The sequence below is a fragment of the Pezoporus flaviventris genome, unplaced genomic scaffold (assembly GCF_033815535.1).
Source record: "Pezoporus flaviventris isolate CSIRO_AGI_PZ_B2104156 unplaced genomic scaffold, CSIRO_AGI_Pfla_v1 ptg000066l, whole genome shotgun sequence".
NCBI lineage: Eukaryota > Metazoa > Chordata > Aves > Psittaciformes > Psittacidae > Pezoporus > Pezoporus flaviventris.
This window is the reverse complement of record NW_026892614.1, coordinates 24,150,813-24,169,323: the sequence shown is the minus strand read 5'-3', so window position 1 is coordinate 24,169,323 and position 18,511 is coordinate 24,150,813. Positions and strand designations below refer to the sequence as shown.

Below are 18,511 nucleotides of genomic sequence, written 5' to 3'. Positions count from 1 at the left end.
TATATACATCTCTCTCTATACCTCAAAATCCACCTTAGCCAACACAGATAATTATCTGATCCAAGAACTGAATGTAGACAAGCCTTTGCCTACTTTTTGTATGTGTTCCAACACAAACAAGGCCACACAGGCCTTCTTTGTACATCAGTCAAAAATGTACAAGCCCTGTTTCTTCTCTTTCTTTATTCACTGCTGCAGCGGGAGAAGAAGAAGTATCTGTTCTCCCCCACTCCTGTCTCCATCAGCAGACAAGGAGTCTGAGTAGAAAAATCTGTGATCTCCAACTGGTTTTAAAGCAGTCACCTGTTGTAAACATCCTGCAAATGAAACACCGTTTTGCATGCTTTGTATATGCATGCACACTGGACCCAGTCATGCAAGGTACTTTTGAAAGCCCTCAACTTCTGAGCATCAACTAGAGGATAGAACAACTAGCACCACACAGGACTGGGGTCTTGTGTATGCATACACCAATTTCAAACATAACCTTGAAGGTGTTTAGACCTTCAAATAGCTACAAATCAGTATAAACTGTAACTTCAGAATACATGTCATCTCCAAGCTGAAGGCCTGGATCCAGAGATGACATCTCCACTGCTAGTCATACCTGATGGTTAGTCCTGTCCACAGTGTTAGCAGTGGATGCATGGTCACGAGTGTTTTGTCGTACTCGGGTGGAATTTTGCTGCTCAATGGTTGAGGAAGTGGGGATGCAGAACTCTCTGAAACACCTTTTGAAATTCTCATCTAGAAATGCATACAGGACTGGATTAAGGCAGCTATTTGTATACCCTAGGGCAATACAGAAGTGCCAGGAAACAGTCTGGAAAGTAGTCTCTGGGATGTTAACCAGGGCTTTAATGATGACATAAATGTGGATAGGAGTCCAGCAGACAATAAACACCGCCACCACTACAAGAACCATCCTTGTGATTCTCCGCAGGTTCCTGTCCTTCTCTTTGGAGCCAGACAACATGCGAACGCTCTTCAGGCGTAAAATCATCAGCCCATAGCACACAGTAATGATGAGGACTGGCATGATGAAGGCAAAGATGAACACACAGATTTTCAGGAGGTTCTCCCAGTACCATGCAGGGTGGGAGAATGTTAGTGTGCAGTCAATAGAGCCTGGAGAAAAGGGAAAACAGCAGGTAAGAACAAGTGGGTCAGTTTTTCCTTTGTTTTTCTTTAAACTGTTTTTGTTATATATCATAGGCAAATATATGAAGATTTACTAAGTAAACAGATACAATGAAGAAATCCATGACCTGTCATTGACACAAACACTGATAGGACACACTGATAGAAAATATGTATGAAGCGTGAGTTACAAAAACAAAAGTGAAGTAGCATGTTCTCTTCTGCATTTTTTTGCTTGGAATTGCATATATATTGGACAAGAAAGAGTTGAATTGTCATAAATGCTTAAACTTTGATTCATTTTCACTTTCAGTATACAACCTGGTGAAAAGAAAGATGGTTTAACCATGCATCTATTCAGAGTCTGGGCATTTCAGGGCAATGGGGAAGAGAATGACGTGACACTTGGCAACTGCAAAATGGAAGGTCTGGATTTATGTTGAGATGCTATCACTTCATGGAAAGTCTTTGAACACCAGTGATCCCTAACATGCTCTTTGTTCTGTATTGCATCCTGCCAGACTACGTGCAATACATCTATGACTGCAAAGTTCAGTGGACTATCCTGGGCAAAGTACGGGCTTCTGTAGTGCAGGGCAATGCATAACTGCTCCACAGCAGAAGGCAGGCAGGCAGAGATACTTTTCCAAACACTATAGTGACTGCGTTGGGCACCAAGACTCACACGGACCCCCAGAAGCAGCTGGAGCTGCCTGCTATATAAGACTGATCATGTTCAGTGATGTATCCAGTCAACTACAGCCAGATGCAAAATTGCTGAAGGGGTCCATTGGTACTGGCACCTGCTCTAGGTTGGAGGTCAGAAGTTAATTCAGTGCCTCTACAATTAAGTGAAACAATGCAGAAAGGAGTTTCAACATCAAAATACTCAATTTTGATGCTCAGTACTCAAAGGAATGAAAGCCAGACTTACCATGCCTGTATTTAGTGGTTGCCATGAACATAACTGGCAGGCCAATGGCAGAAGAAAGGATCCAGTTGCAGACATTGACAATTTTGGCATTTCTGGGGGTACGGAAATCAAGGGCCTTAACTGGGTGGCATACAGCTACATAGCGATCCACACTCATGGTGCAGAGTGTAAAAATACTGGTAAACATATTATAGTAGTCTATGGATATAACAATCTTACAAAGGATGGTACCAAATGGCCATGTTCCCATCAAGTAATTCACACTCTGGAATGGCAGGGTACTTGTTGCTAGGGCATCTGCCAGTGCAAGATTGAAAATATAGATATTGGTGGCAGTCTTCATTTTTGTGTACCTAGGAAAAAAAAAATCAGCAAAGCATGTAAATGACCACAGCTAACAATGTTAAACAAAATTGAGTCCAGTACACCATCTGTAAAGAACTTCTTTCAATCAAACAAGAAGACAAGATGATATTAACCATGTTCATTGAATGCATCAATGGAATTACCACTCTGGGTGGATCCTGCAGCCCTTTGCTTCAAGTGGGAATGCTCGCTCTGCTCCACAGTACCTACTTTGTCAGAAGGGACTTCAACGTCAATTGCATACCTTTCTTCCTAGGTCTGTGCTGCTAACAACCCCCAAACCACTTCCTGAATTCTGAATATGTCACACTTCAATCCCAGCTGAGCAGAGGGAGCTTTCTGTTTTAATTCCAAATTCCTTCTTAGTTTCATCACATATTTGTAGAGCCCTTCACTGTTTCAGGTCTGTTGTGTCAGTTGAGCAGTACTTGAGATACGCTTTTTATGAAAATGCTATACTTTTGCAGTGTTACAATGACTGTACTGTTCCTGGTCATGCTGCCCTGCCACCCTCATTGCTGCCAGGGTTTCTGGGCACTGTGGCCACCTGGCTTTCCAGGGGTTGTACGGCTTGCTCATTTGATAAAGCTTCTTTCTGTTTCTGTGAAATAACCAGTACTGTGTCTGATCAAACATTTTAAAGCTTATAGAGAGATTTGCAAGAGGAATAGACCATCTGAAAAGATCTTTCAGGCCAGGGAAGACAAAGAGTAAAATACAGCATTTAATGTTCTGGGCTTTTTTTCTGTCTCGTCTCTTCAGAACATGAGTCAGCTGCAAAAAAAAAAGCACCCAGTGACAGGGCTGTGTAGGCACATTTGGAACTTTTTTGGTAGGGTGTGGAGAAATGCAGACTTCTTGCTGAATGGATCTAGATGGCTTCTATGATATACATCTGAAGAACTTTGTACTGGCTTTGTTCTCTTATTTTCTAGCACTCTGCTTGAGGAGCCACTAACAAACCTAAATTCATTTTAGGTGTTTCATTGAAAAAGATTGTTGAGTAGACCCAAGCTCTTTCTTGACTGCTGCCTTGAGAAGTTATGATCTGAGCATGATACTTCAAAGCTTTAAATCAAACCTATATTCTAAAAGTACTCTAAACCCTTTTCTTACAGAAGCACTCCATGTATCCAACACCACTGTAACATTAACTTGGGAAGAGGTGGATGCTGCATGCATTCACGCCTCTCTGTGCTGGGAATTATTTAGAAAACATGTACAGGAGTGCAGTTTGGGAGAGGTACACAATAAGCTGCAGCTCTAAAAAACAGTTTGAAGGGAAGAGAAAATATTTTCTGGGCAGTTTGCTGGAGAATCTTGCAGAGGAGAAATGAAAACAGCAATGTTTTCATATTGACTTTACCATTACTGAGAATGAAAATGTTGTACTAAGCCTTCGTTTCACCTTGTCTCCTGTTTATCAAAAACAATAGACCTCTACAGGTCTGACAACAGATTCAGAACTATCTAAAATTGTGCCCAGAGAGTTAACCTGGAGGTTTGATTGCATTGTGAGGTGCTCAGGCAGCACCAGCAGCGGAGGGACAGTGGCTCTCATTTCTACACATAGAAGAAAAGGCGATGAGGTTACTGTGCCCTCATCCAGACTGCTGATCCCTACTCATCCCTTAGCTGATTGCCCTATCTTTATGGCTGGACAAGAAAGCACCCTTAGGTATACTGCTCAGCACTGCTACCATCACACGACTCTGGCACAGTTCTGTCTGGAGAACACATCATCAGATGATAATCCGTTTTTTATCAGCAATTAAAACCATTCTTATGATTTAAAGGGAATGCTTGATATAAATTTATCAATCAGTATGGAAATGATTCTCAGGTTAGCATGCCAGAGGATAGGGAGGGAAAACTCTGGATAAATGGAATAAAGCTCCTTCACTGGGACTGGCATGGGCCTTATCCTGCTTTAATGCTGTACAGTTTTTGGGTTTGCGATCTTGCTTTCATTGTCAGTTTAAGCATAAAAGTTCTTGGACTTATTTTATTAAATGGGCTCTACAGGCTATTAATGAAGGATTTGACTTGACGTGCTCTGTAATCTTTATATTACTAATCATGCTGTTCTTACAAAGAAAGGAAGTAGAACTTTTGTGACGATAGTATTTACCTCCACAATTGCCTCAACAAAAGCCTACTAAAATTCACAATATTCTTTTCAGTGACTTCTATGGGATTTGGGTGTTTCTCTGCACTGAATATTTCAAGATTTTATAGAGGGCTTATTTCTGAAAGGTACCTTTTGTTAAATATGTTTTTTTACCAAGTAAGTAGATTATCAGCATTTTTTTTTTTTGGTACAAACAAATAAATACTGAAGCAACTCATTAAAAGCAATTTTAGCAGCATGAAAAATAACAGTCCCTCTCTGTTATTATGAATGGAGCTCTTCAAAGCTTCCATCTTAGTTACTATTATATCTTTTGTTAAGATATCCATCTACCTATTTGAACAAGCAGCACAAAAATGTCCATCATGCAGGCATACATGTGTATGTAATGATATTTCTGCACTTCAGAGGGACTGGATTTTGTATGCAATTAAAGTCACAAGAAACCTGTATGATATAAAATAATAAAATATTGTGTTTATAGCATACTTTTTAACAGATACTTCTTTCATGCTTTCATTCAAGGCAACTAGAGAATCTAAAAATGAACAGATGTGTAAAAAAAAGAGTCTTAAATGTAAACCTGTGAAAATCCGAATGATGGTAGTTAGATTACATTGAAATTTCAGCATGTAAGCCACTAAGTATATTTTGTATGACAGTGAGCAAGGTTTCAAGTGAAGGCAGAAGTTGGCTTTGGGCAACATTACTTTTATTTTTACAGCTCTAATAGATTAGAGAGACTATAATAGAGGATTACTAATAGAGCAACTAAAAGAACAGTACTGAGCTAAATATTCACCAAAAAAATACTGCTCTTGATAAATAGTCAAATTAATTATGCTCATAACACTGACACTAGTATTCACTTTCTAACTCCTTGATGCAGGTTTTGTATCATACAATATCTATGTTTATGAAAGCATTTTTTTGTTGGTACTTAGTAGATGACAGATCAGGTTTACAACAGTAAGAATATACTTTATTTCTGTTAAGTTCTGTAGGGAAAACTCAGTCTTGCCTTCATCTTCAACCCAGCAAAGCTTTAAAATATACTTGAAGTTTGAAGATCTGAGCTCTAGAGCCCTCTCAACTGGGATTGGCTTGGAATAAGACAAAGCAAAGAGAAAAATACGCAAATCCTACTCAGATAGTCACCAAGTTCCTAGCATTCAACGGCAAATAAAGTCTTGAAATTACCTCTTCAACTGGCAGCCCATGGGCCACTCGTAGTTTGCAAACCAAAGAAAACGTTTGCCAAGCTAACCTAGAGAGACACTCAGCTCCATTGCACAAAGTGAAACATCTTGAGAAGGAGCCACGAGCACCTTCCCTTCCACCTCACAGTCATGTGACAAGAGAGATGTGAGCACATCTTTGTGCAAGACACATGCCACAGCTCTGTTTCTGGTCTACAGACTCCAAAGGTTTAGTCTCCACCTTATCACCTCCAAAACTTTTGAAGAGTTTTTTTCCTTAAAGCTTCCATGGCTCAGAAGTAAAGAACAAGTAACACAAAGACCATCTCTTTTCTTAAAAAAAGAATAAAATTTTAGTTTGCATTACACTTTATCAAAAGCTAATAGACACAGTTGGTATACTGCCACCTGAGTCTTGTCCCTACTACTTCTTGGACAAGCTCTTTACATTCTTGTGGATTATTGAAACATATCCTCTTCCAGACCCTTCAGCCCTTCTACACCAGATCAGTTTTATAGTTTCCTTGTACCACTAGGCTTGTGCAAAGTAGCCAGAGGTCCATGTTTAGCCCAGTTAATACAGTAATACATACAATTATGAATCAATTTTAAAACTTCTCCTATGCGAATAACAACCATGAGAAGAAAAGCAGAAACAGCCTTTTGCACATAGGAAATGGGCTGGCCAATGATAGATTGATAATAAGTACTTTCAGCAACACAAAGGCATGCAAGCTTTTGCCCCACAGAATGCTAATTTGGAGACAAAAGACTACTTCAACTGATCTGTGTTTAAGCTCAATGCAAAATGCATGAAAAACTGGCTTAATTACAGGAGATCAACTGCAGAACCCAGTAGTTCATGACAATGTTTGGCTGCTGAAGGAAACAACAGCCAGCAATTAGGTCTTGCATACAGACGACATGATGTTAACTCTTGTTGATGCTTGAGGAGATCAGGTTAGCATTTCAAATTCATGTTCTCCTTGCATAAATGACTTGTTAAACAAACGAAAAATCATTATGTGCGTACATTAGATTAGCTGAGGTCTCCTTGGGTGGGAGGATATAAACATGTGAAGTATGCCTAGTGGAACCAATTTAAATGAACATTTATTTCCATAGCTTTTCTGGTGCATCTTTATACACAACTCAAAAACAACAGGAAAGAGGGATTTTTTTTTTATGTGTGTTTGTGCTTTCCTGAGATATACTTTAAGTTTTTGTTGAGCCCTTAAAGCTTTGCAAAGGTCATGTCATATCCAGGACAGGATTCTATGATTCTAGATACAGTCTGGAAAAACCCTCAAAAAATTCTTCTGTTTGCCAATCCAATTAGAATGTTTGACACTGAAATGAAGTCTCAGCTAGGCCATATTCTGGAAAGTACCTTTGAGCTAAAGAGTCTCAAATGATGGACATAGGTGATGGCTATCTCATTTTTTTGTTCTTTTTCTTTCTTTGCATGGTAGTGGGTTTCTATAGAATGGAAGACCCATACTGTATCTCAGCCACACATAAGACTTGTGCTATGGCAGACTGTTACCTCTTTAAGTTTTGAAGACATATATATTCTGGATGAGTCTAACTTACCTGTCTGGGAGTGTATGATTTAATCAACATGAAGATTTATTTTTGATCTTTCTATTCATGAGTACTTCAGAATGCTTATGCCTTAAGCCATTAAATTCAAGAACTGAATTTAACTGAAAGCACCATGAATTTTTGTACAACCCTTGCATGTTATTAGGCAGTCAGGCCAACCAGACTGAAGGTTCCACACTGTGGTTATCTACTCATTCTTTTGATTTATGTTTTTCTGAAGAGGAAACCAGCAATCAAATGAAAAAGCCCCAAACCTCCAACAGATATAACATTATAGCAGAAAATGTTCATACTTGGCTACAATGAAATTGTGAAATCTGCAGCACAGTCACTTACTTCCTGCACTGATCCTGAGTTTGGGGTAAAAGCTGAACTGGGGATGAGAGAAAGGTTTCACTGCCTTTAAGAAAGACAGAGGCAGTGGCTGTTTCTTCCTGTTAAAGCCTTGCATCCTGACTCCCAGCATGGCGCTACCCAGTCACTGCTGTGACCTGTGATGGTGTTTAATTACAGAGATGAAAAAACATATGAATATCAAGCATCGCATCAGGTGTCAAGGCATGACACAGTAAGATCTAAAATCCCAAGACGCAATTATTTGATGTACTCGGGAACACAGCAAGGCCTTCACATACAATATGCTGGAGCAGCCTTCCCCTCCCTTCCTCACACACCAGTAAGGAGATGTCCATTTTTTGAAGGGGTTTGAATGTATGTGCTGAATGTGGATCTGAACATAGGGCAGATACCTACTGGACTGTAGTTGTTTCAGCTGCTACCTCTTTTCTCCCTAACACTTTGTTCTCGAACTGAGAAGTTCATTTTTCACTTTATTCTCCTCCACAGCACAAACGAAATTAAGCCAGAATTTCACCAAGGTTTACTTCCCTTGGGTTATTTTGCTAACATCTTTAACTTCTCAGCTTGTCTCTTCCTTGCACAGGGGCAGTGTCAAGGGATGTGCAGATCCATCAACATTTGCTTACAGGACCCAGGCAGGTGAAGTAACCAGAGCAAACAACTTCTCATGGCTCAGGGCCATCTCTCCTGTACTCAGCACCAATTAGTGACTTCTCTCAGACCTCAGCTTTGGGAGAGCTTAATGAAAGCCTTCCAGGCAGAGTTAACTTTCTTCAGACTCTGGTGCCAGTCTTTTTGGGAATGCTGTGGCACCAAGAGAGCTGAGAGAACATCTGAGTCATCCTGTTTTCAATTAATTACAATACTGTGTTGGCTTTGGGCTAATACTCACTTGTTTTCTTTAAGGCTGGTCCTGCTTTTCTGCTGCTGAAAGGTATCCTATAGAGGTCCTCTTTCTGCTCTTTAGTTTAAATCAGTGAGTTTTGTCCCTCCCCAGAGAAAACAAAGCAAGCTTCTTTCTTTGTGAAAAATAGTTATTCTGGGAAGGAAGGCCGGTCCTTTCCCTTGATGTCTGACTGAGAGGATTAACAAGCAAGGGTATTACTTCAGACAGAAAACACAAACTCCACAGCAGTTGCAACAGTTGACTTTTTTATTACTTCTTTCTTATTATTTTCATGCCTGTTTTAATTACATACACATGCAAATTATCCTGGCAAAAATCTGTACAAGATAATGTGATTTCATTCTTTCCCTTTTTTTCAAGAGGGGGGTGTGTGTGTGTGACACCAGCTGAGAACAGGTTTTTATACATATATCAACCTGCCACACAAAATTTTTGATGTTGCAATGTCTTACAGCTCCTATTACCTTATTTCCTTTTTCTTTTCCCAGACACCATAGAAAGCTACATAATGATAAAAACCAAATTACAATAGTATGTATGATCCAATGCCCAAACGGTCATCTGCTGGGACACTTCCTTCCCTTCCAGCCTAGGGATGGAAATGGGAGAAAAATTATCTGACAATTATTCCAGGATGTAATCTGGCCTGCTAGTTAGGCCACCTCTAGCTGAGTGTTTGTTTGCCTGGTGCTGAGACATATATGGGTCTCCAGTAAAGGTCGCTGGTTTTGCTATTACTGTGTAACACTTGTCTCTGGAAGAAACCAATGGTGCTAAAAGGCTAACTCCAATATATTGCAATTATGCAGCAGTAGGCGCTTTTTGCTGAACTTTTTGCTTTGCTAGGAAGACATGGAAATGAAAACTATCATTGTCTTCAACTTAACCTTATCCCCTCTGCCTCCAGGGAAGCGTGATTGAGAGTAAAACCACTGACTGTATCTATGATAGCTGCAGTAGCATTTTTCTAGGGTGGACAAGTTAACAGCTATTTTCTCTGGGTTCCAGGTGCTGGTGCCCTCCTCCTGGTTTGCAGACTGATCACCTCAGGTGAGGACTGTATATGAAACATCCTCTGCTCAGCAGGGAAGCTGGCAGGGAAGCTTTTGATGACAGTTTTACTGATAGTAGATGTGAGATCCTCAAAAATATAATGGGGAACAGCAGTGGTAATCCCTCCTGATCAGACAGTATCAGGGAGGTAGCATGGGGCTCAAGGCAAGGCCATAGACTGCACAGATCAAAGTAATGCTAAGTATACAAGGCATGGTCTATTGCATGCATGAGACTGGGAAGCTGTTGAGTGTGTCTGGAAAGCAACAGAGGTGAGACAAAGGGACTGGAGAGACAATAACCACAGAGGGAAACTTGCCTGCGACGGGGGAAAGGAGAAAGCAGGCAATGGTAGAGGCAGATATGACAGAAAGGAGAACAGTTATGGGTTTTGACCATATCAAAACTACCGGGAATCATGGATGACTAGGATGAGATTGTGCCTGAAAACAGGGCTCTGAGGGAGGTACTAAGACCTTCACCTTATGAAAAGGATTTGGGTAACTGGCTTCTTGGATGATTGTCCTATAGAGGCGGCACATCCCAGGGCTGGAGGTTTACATCACACAAGGGGAAAACAGGAGAAGATACCCTAACTGCTGCTCCCTGTTCCCTCTTAAGTAAGAGATTTCTCTCGGCTGGGATTGCTCCATGAGACACAACGAGGAGGAGATGGTCTGTTTCACACAAACATTTTTGTTTTGAAGTTTTATTCCTCATCTGAGATGCAAGATCTTACAGCTGATAATTGAACACTTCTCAGTAAGAAGGTGGAAAAAATACGCTATTTCATGTCTTTCACAGTTACTTGATTAGCTATAGACTGTCATCCCTACCTTTTTTCATCACGTAAATTCAAAGGAAGGTATAAATAAAATTTAGAAGTGTTTAAACGAATGAATGAGAATGCTTCTTAACAACACAGGTGGGCTAAGCTGTGAAACTCCTTGCTAGTGAACACTGTTAAAAGCCATCTTCCAAAAAAAAGAGCAAGGGCTTTGAAAGATAATGATAGGATCCCCATTTATAATAACAGAAACCCAAACTCCATGGCATAAACCAAAGAGGACTCAGATGGTTATAAAAATAGCTTCATTTGCGATCACTCTAACCATAACAATTCAGAAAATAGCTGCTTTTGGGTTTCAAAAAAATATAATGAGTAGATTTGTATTTTCAGAGAATCATAATTGGAATCATAATAATTTTTTTTCAAGTATCTGTCAATCAGAATCTCTACAACATCCACCTTAGGACACCCAAGCTTAAAAATAACCAACTTTGAATTTTTAACAATGCTTCAGGATTCTGAAATTTTACGTTAGAGAATATTTGTTTCAAAGCAGCTCTGTTTAGGAGGGTCAATATTTGTGACCTTTTATTTCCAACTTTATTTTTGATTCTAATATTTTGAGGACTGCTGCATGTTAGAGAAATCCACAAAATCTACGGAATAAATGCTGATGCAAAGTGCATCTTAGAAAGTCTTTTGGCAGTCTAACAGACAGTTAGAAGGATTCTTACATAGTGATGCTCCTGTTTCTTCCACTTTTGATGAAAGATCAACCCCTGGCTATAGATGGAAAAGAGGTTAGTAAGCTAGACAATGAGTCTGAGCCATCTGGGCTTACATCATGTTACATCTGAGATTTATGTAAATATGTCACCTTTTGATCTAGAAAAAAATTATAAAAGCTTTCAACAGTGTTCAGCAAAAGCTACGCCTGATGATTTGAAAAAGTACTGTAAGTTAAAATGAAATAAAGCAGTACTTCAGGATTATGTTGCCTAATGAGCTCAACAGTAATTAGCTTGCTAAAAATTACATAATATATGCTTACAATATTTTCTAATTTCACTGAAGCCATGAAAAGTTGGTACAATTTGACTTATTTCTATAAGAAAATTAAAACCAAATCAGGTTGTGATTTGTGTTTAACATTATTTTTCATGGGAGCCATTATCAAAATGATACTCCAGGAGAAGTGCAGTGGGATCAGACTAGCTTTTTTAAGAGTTACTGAGTGAGAGGGGATGTTTTCTGCCCAGAAGTGCCTGGTGGCAGCCACTAGCAGAGCAGGGGGGTCTGCCCCTCCTGGACCAGGCATGTGTCCCATGTATGACAGCTCACTGGAACCCAGGCCAGGGTGGCACAGAGTCTGGAGACTTGGGCTACAGATCTCTCACTCATCCCACAGCCACTTCTGCTTCCTCAAGGAGACGGGGGTTATCCCCAGGTTGCAGGTTCATGTATTTTCAGGCAAATTTTGACCATGTCTGTATTAATAATAATTATTTTTTAACAAGAAAATACAAAGGTATACATGCCATTTTAACTGTCCGATTCTCTTGATCTTGGGGCAGGGAGGGGAGCCACTTGCCAAACAAACACTTACTCACTAGCAGAGGTTGGTAAACTTCCATCACAAACAGTGTGCAAACAGGGACACCTCAGCATAATATGAGATGCTGAGTGAGGGTCACCCCCTATGCTGCTCATCTAATTCAGCTTCTATGCTGTTCTTGACCAATTCGACTCTCTCAGTTGATCTGCTCTGGCTTCTGCTGGTGAGCAGCATCAATTCATAACTGGCATGACTCATTAAGGCTGCTGTGTCTTTACTTAACAGCTCTTAGCAATGGGGTGAAACCCTTGCATAACAGTGGAACAGGCAGGGCACACATTTGCACATGCAGTGCCATCCAAATGAAGAGAAGGTCTTGCAGCTGCGGACAGGAAAGAAAAGAATGAACATTATGCATTTCTTGGTTTCTAAGTTCCCTGATCTATGCTGCTACAAGAGATGCCATTGGCCTGCTTTCACACTGCATCCATAACTCCATGTCACTTTGCAAAGTATCCCTGGTTTTTAGAAAAACTTGCTTTGCTTCAGCCACTTTCAAGCTTGTGATAATTTTCAGTTTATTCCTCTAACAGACTCTCTCTGTTTTCTGTCTTAAGACCTTTTTCCAAATTCCTTGCTTTTCACTTTTTGTGTATTTATTTCTCTGGTGATATCAATTCTTTCTACAATGGAAATTTCACTCTCAATTCTCTTCTACTTCATAAAAGAGTTTTCCTAAAGTGTGAGCTGGGCTGAAGTACTTTCAGTACTTCATTGCTTTCTGTCTGTGTCCGACCGCAGTGACTTTTCCAGATTAGATGGTATTTCAGTCACAGCCCTTTTTTTCAAAACACTATTAAGTGGCTGTTTTCAGAAATACAAAAAGAAATCTCTTTGTTCCAGAAAGGACTTCTTTTGCTGGTCCATGTTTTTATCTATTTAAAAGCAGATTAATTGTTTGCTCTAATGAAATATGACATTTCCTTCCGCCTGTGAAGGATCACGGAGAACCAGAGGCCACTTTGTTTATGGTATGTGACAAAATTAATAGCAGAGCAATGAAGGAATCACTTTTGACTTGAGTGACTTTAGCGGCTGTTGGTGGAATTACAGTCCTCTCAGGGCACTCGGCATCACAGAGGCCTGGGGCCTCAAGAGAGCTATTCCTCTCCACCAGACCGGCAATGCTGAAGATTTTCATCTATGATCTATTATAGTTTTCCAGCATATTGCCTTAATCACAGGGCATATTCTTCTTCCTACTCTAATGTGTGACTAATATCCCACTGACTTGATGAGAAAGCTGGAAAAGCCTATAGATTATGGTGTATATTAATTCACTGCCACATGGTACTAATCGTACACTGTCATGATGTACTCTGCAGCAGCTAGAAGCAGCATTTGCTGTTGACACAGCCATAACAACACTGTATTCATATCAGTAATTTACACTTACACAAAGCACATGAGGAAAACAGGCAATAAAAAAATCTACAGATTTTTCATATTACAGGCTGGCAGTAACACCTGACTATTACTGCTGTCACTCAGAAGGCATGTTTTTGTACTTGACAAAAGAAACAGCTCAGTGTTAGTAACATGGGGTTCAGTCTCACACACTACAGCTGTAACACGTAAATATTAATTCAAGGATGAAAGTATTCAGCTGAACAGGAACCATTTGGGAGAATGGGTAGATGAGAATGCATTAATTATATATATTGAGGGATGTATAAATTGGAAATACATGAACCTGCTTTGCATGAAGACCCTGATTCCATATCCATAATGACAATACATTTCTAACTCCCTGATGGACATGTCTGCTTTCTGATCTCCATTTGCCCCAGCTGGGGTAACAGGGTGGCAGTGTGGACTGATAGTGACAGTTCCACAACAGGCAAGTACTTAGAATCGTAGAATTTGCATGGTAAATAAGAAGCATAGACTTGCACTGCTCTGGCTCCAAACCCAAGGATCTGCTTCATGTGGAACAGTTTTAAGAAAGTTTATAAGAATAACAGAATTATTAAAAAATATTACTAAAGAAGCCAAGCGTTATATATTAGCCTGCAGCACACTGAATATGAAGTCGCTGTTGCTTTCATTGGGGCTGGATGCTGAAAGGTGAGTAGAGGAAGAGTTTCAAATATCTAAGCACGTACCTCCCAACAACTAGTATTTTCAAGGCAAACTAGATACCAATATCACTTTCAAATCTTATTTCTCAAAATGAATACAAACTTCAGTGTTTTGTTCTTTCTGAGCAGACATAGTGTGAAAGGTAGATAAAGAAGGGGAGCTTTTTATGACACCAAATTCAGTCCAGCAAAAGGTTTGGCTCCTATCTGTATCAGGATCCAAGGATGCACAAATGTGAGCACACATGCTCACCATTTCATGCATGCGCATATGACTGGGAATACTGTCATACAACACAGGTTGAAACAAAATAAATCACAAAGTTCCCTGCTGCTGTCAGATACACTATACCTACAGAGAAGCACAGAAAGGAAATGCATTTTTATGTTGCTTAAACCACAGATCCTATTCAACCATTAACATGCAAACTTTTTCATCCCAAACTGTAAACAGACATTAATTGGGAAGGAACCAAAAGCTGTCCTTACACAGGAGACCTGGGTTCAGTCCTGCCTTTGCTATAGAATTCCTGGATGGTTTTGGAGAAGCCATTTAATTCATTTGTGTTTTCCTTTGTAAAATGAAAATCTATTTTTGCTTTCTCCTATTTCTACTGGCTTTTGTTTTTAAGATATAATCTCAAGCAAATACACTTTCTTTAGATAGATACCTAAATGCAAGTGCCTCATTCAATTTGGCTTTGTGGTACAAATGTAATTCAATTAATTAATGTAAGAAATATAAACCTAGTATGGGTTATGTCTGATATAAATTTGAGGGACAACCTGTGGCATATTTCTCTGCTGACAGCTACCCTGGCTTTGTTACAGTGTGCATCTGCTTTTCCTCCCAGAGGAATGTATTCAACATGGCTCAGTTGATTGCAGTCATGTCCCTGCTCAGAAGCCTTTTCTGCAGCACAGAGATAGCTCGAATCTCAGACTGACCAAAACCACAGTGCAGAGGAGAATCTCCACTGCTCCATGCATTCAGAATGCAGCCTCTAAAGTACAGTTAAACCCACGAGGTTCCAAAACTACTGTAGTTTGAACCCCTGATGCATATTATGTGTGTTGCCATCAGATCTCTGAGCTGCACAGCATTTGCAGACATCTCATACATGCAGGAGTCATCCATCCTCCAAGGCACTCCACCTTGACCACTGTCCTTATCTCTGGTTTTCCTCAGCTCTGGCAGGGCTGCACCCACCATGAGGCCACCCTGATGCCAGAGGCCTGCTGGGCACCAACCCCTGCTCCTGCCCGACAGCTCCCTGCGGCCACGGCACCTATCCCCGATAGCTGCTATCCCTATTCCTTGGGAAACACTGCTCAAAGAGAGAAGGGGCATCTTCTAGGCCTGGGGAACCTGGCAGTGCTGGGGCTGCCCCGAAGAGGAGGGAGCGCGCCCGTGGGGCACGCCGCCACCAGCGCCCGCTGGGCTCTGCAGCGCTCAGCGTATACTGGATTTGGAAACGACGAGCTGCCGCGAAGGACGGAGAGCTTGATCAGCCACATCCTGTCGCTTCCCGCCGCCTCGCTCCCGTCCCACCCCGCTCCCGGTCCCGCCGCTCCCGGGAGGTGGCAGTGTGTCCCCACGGAAGCGCCCGCCCCCCTCCCAGCGGGCAGAGCCGCCCGGTTAATCTCACTCTCGTTTTCCGCCCATCTATGGACAGGGAATTTCTCGCGCGTGAAAGGCAGACTTGTGAACGATCTATAAAACACTGGTGGGCTTCACGGTGAGGGAGCTGCTAAGTGCTGCAGCTCAGCCGAGAAACCGGGTTTACGGACAGTGGTCGCGATACTGGCGTATTTATTACACGTCTATACGCATGTCTGTACTAATACATACATAAAGGTGTATGAATAGAAACATATATCAAGACTTGGTGCAGAGGATCTATAAACTCGGACAGAGAGAAGCGTTTAGCCGCGATGCCATTTACATTTTGATTGTGCGTTTAGGGTGGAAGACGCGTGGATGCGTGTCGGGTGTCCGTATGCCACTCCAAACATGCACACTCTCATAGGCAGCGGCTAAGGTCCCTTTAAATCCTCCCTCCTCAGCGGTCAAGTGCGGGATTCGGGCCTCGTTGGCCAGAGCAGCTCTCAGAGGTACTGCAGTACGGAGGGTCCGTAGAGCATCCCTGGACCACAGCGGTTTCTGGGGACCGCCCAGCCCAGCCGCAAGTTTCCTCACGGCCCCGCCGCAAGTTTCTTTTCCCCCGTCACCCGCTTTCTCAAAAGCCCTCTTCCCTTTCCCTCCTTTCCCTTCTGGGGCAGGAGCCCCTACGAACCCCCCAGCAAGAGCCTTCGCGCTGCCTGCCGGAGCGGGACCGCAGCATCTCCCGCCGGGAAGCCGGCATCTGCCCAGCTCCCCGGGCTGTGAGTCCGCCCCGACGGCAGCGGCCGTGGTCTGCGGGGCAGGGCGGGGCGGCACTCACCTGACGATGACATACATGACCAAGAAGTTGCCGAAGAGCCCCACGACGCAGACCACGGAGTAGAGGGCCATAATGGCGATGGCCGTGACCACCGAGGGGCCACCGCCCGCGGGCGCGCAGGGGCCGCCGCCGCCCGCGCTCCCGTTGGCGCCGCCGCACGGCTCGGACCGGTTCCAGCCCGCCGAGGTGTTGCCCCAGGCTGCCGACGGCGCGGCCGCGCAGGGGGGAGCGGCGGGGCGGCAGGCGGCGGCGGAGGCGTTAGCGGCGAAGGGCACCTCCAGGGCGCCGGCGAGGAGCGGCGCGGAGCCGTTGCCCAGCAGGTAGGCGACGGCCATGGCGCGCAGCGGCGTCAGCGTGGCCACCGGCTCTCCGCACCCGAGTGCTGTCGCGGTGCTGCTGCGGCGCGCGGTGCCGGGGAGGCGGCGGCTGCGGCGGCAGCGACGCCCGCCCCGACGGAGCGCCCAGCCGCTGGCTACGGGCACATGTGTGCGGCGGGCGGGGCGGGCAAGGGAGGAGGGGCCCGCAGCGGCGGGAGCGGCTGAGGCGGCTGGGAGGCGGGGCTTGCTGTCACCACGCTCCCCCCCCAGGGCCTGTGGGGCACGGGCAGCCCCAGGCGCTGTCACCTCCAGCGATGAGTGGAGCCGTCTCTGGGCGCGCCCAGTGCGTGGCGTCCGTCGCTCCGCTGGAAGGCCCGGGGGAGAGGGGCCGCTCCTGCAGGTTTCCCTTTCCTTGCGGATGGCACTTGACAGCAAAGCGCTTAAAATGTTTCCGAGGGCCGCAGGCACGAGTGGGAAACACAGAAAGTACCTGGAGAGGCTGAGGGTTATGAGCGGGGCAGGGATGAGGTTAGCGATTAACGTAATGAGTCAGAGATCTTGAAAAAACGGTATCTTCTGTGATTATAGAGGTTGCTGCGCCTTGTGGTGAACTGTACAGCACAATGCTGGAAGGGTGATTGTCATCAGAATTGTGCTCGAGAAATTACTTGGATCTTCTGGGTCCTCCGGATTTTCCCAGGACTTTCTGTTCCAGAGCCCTAGTGATGCTCTCCCCTAGACATTGGTGTGATTGTTATTGGATGCAGTAACATAGATAGGAAAGACATCAAAACTGCTCTCTGAACTGCACTGCTTGACTTGTGCACTGCTTGACTCGTGCACTGCTTCTTTCCATTAACCCATTTCTGTGATTAGGTTATTTCAGATGAACATGGAGGTGTGTCTTCAGGAGCCCCTGCTGAATGGTCAATCATTAATTATTAGGATCTAGCTCTTTTTACTGTCTCATCAATGAAATCAGAGGGGATCCTTGGTTAAGCAAAAAAAAAAAAACACAACCTCCTAGTAAGCCGGAAGGAGATAGAGTGGCAGTGATTGCTCCTGCTGCCTCATCGTGGACGCACACTTAGTATGTCTGCTTGCCATGTGCAGAGCACCTCCCGCTACTTCAAGAGTGGTAATGGGAGGGGGGGGAGAGAGGAGAAGCAACTTGCACCCTGAGGGAAAGATGCAAAACCCCAGGCATTTCAGTCTGAGGAGTTCCTGTGTTTCCATGAAACAAGCAATAGGTACCAGTGCCAACCAGGGCAGGTAACATCAGCAGAGTTAGATCACATGCTCTTCCAGTGTATCTCTGATCATTCGAAGTGGGGAGGAAGAAGGGAGATTGGGAAAGTGGTGTCACTGGACTTCAAGAGGGATATAGATCTGGGCAACTGGGATTCCTGGTAACTTTTAGTTACCTGTAACTGGTTACCTATAACTGGTAACTTTTTCCAACCTATGTACTGTCAAGTCTTATCAGGCAAATAGTGGAATAGAAGAAGAAGATCAAGCAAGCTGTTAATGGGCACTTTTGGCAGATAGCATGTATTACTTCATGGCCAG

At 43.3% G+C, this 18,511-nt stretch overlaps 1 protein-coding gene across 1 annotated transcript; it reads right to left on the bottom strand.

Annotated features, from left to right (window-relative positions):
• Positions 1–601: 601 nt before the first annotated feature.
• Positions 602–17,004, bottom strand: OPRM1 (opioid receptor mu 1). The gene is made up of 3 exons (XM_061471544.1): positions 16,626–17,004; positions 2,075–2,427; positions 602–1,128 (listed from the first exon to the last, which is right to left on the bottom strand). The coding sequence occupies exons 1-3, from the start codon at positions 16,958–16,960 to the stop codon at positions 602–604; spliced, it is 1,215 nt and encodes a 404-aa protein (XP_061327528.1). The 5' UTR covers positions 16,961–17,004.
• Between the last annotated feature and the right edge of the window lie 1,507 nt (positions 17,005–18,511).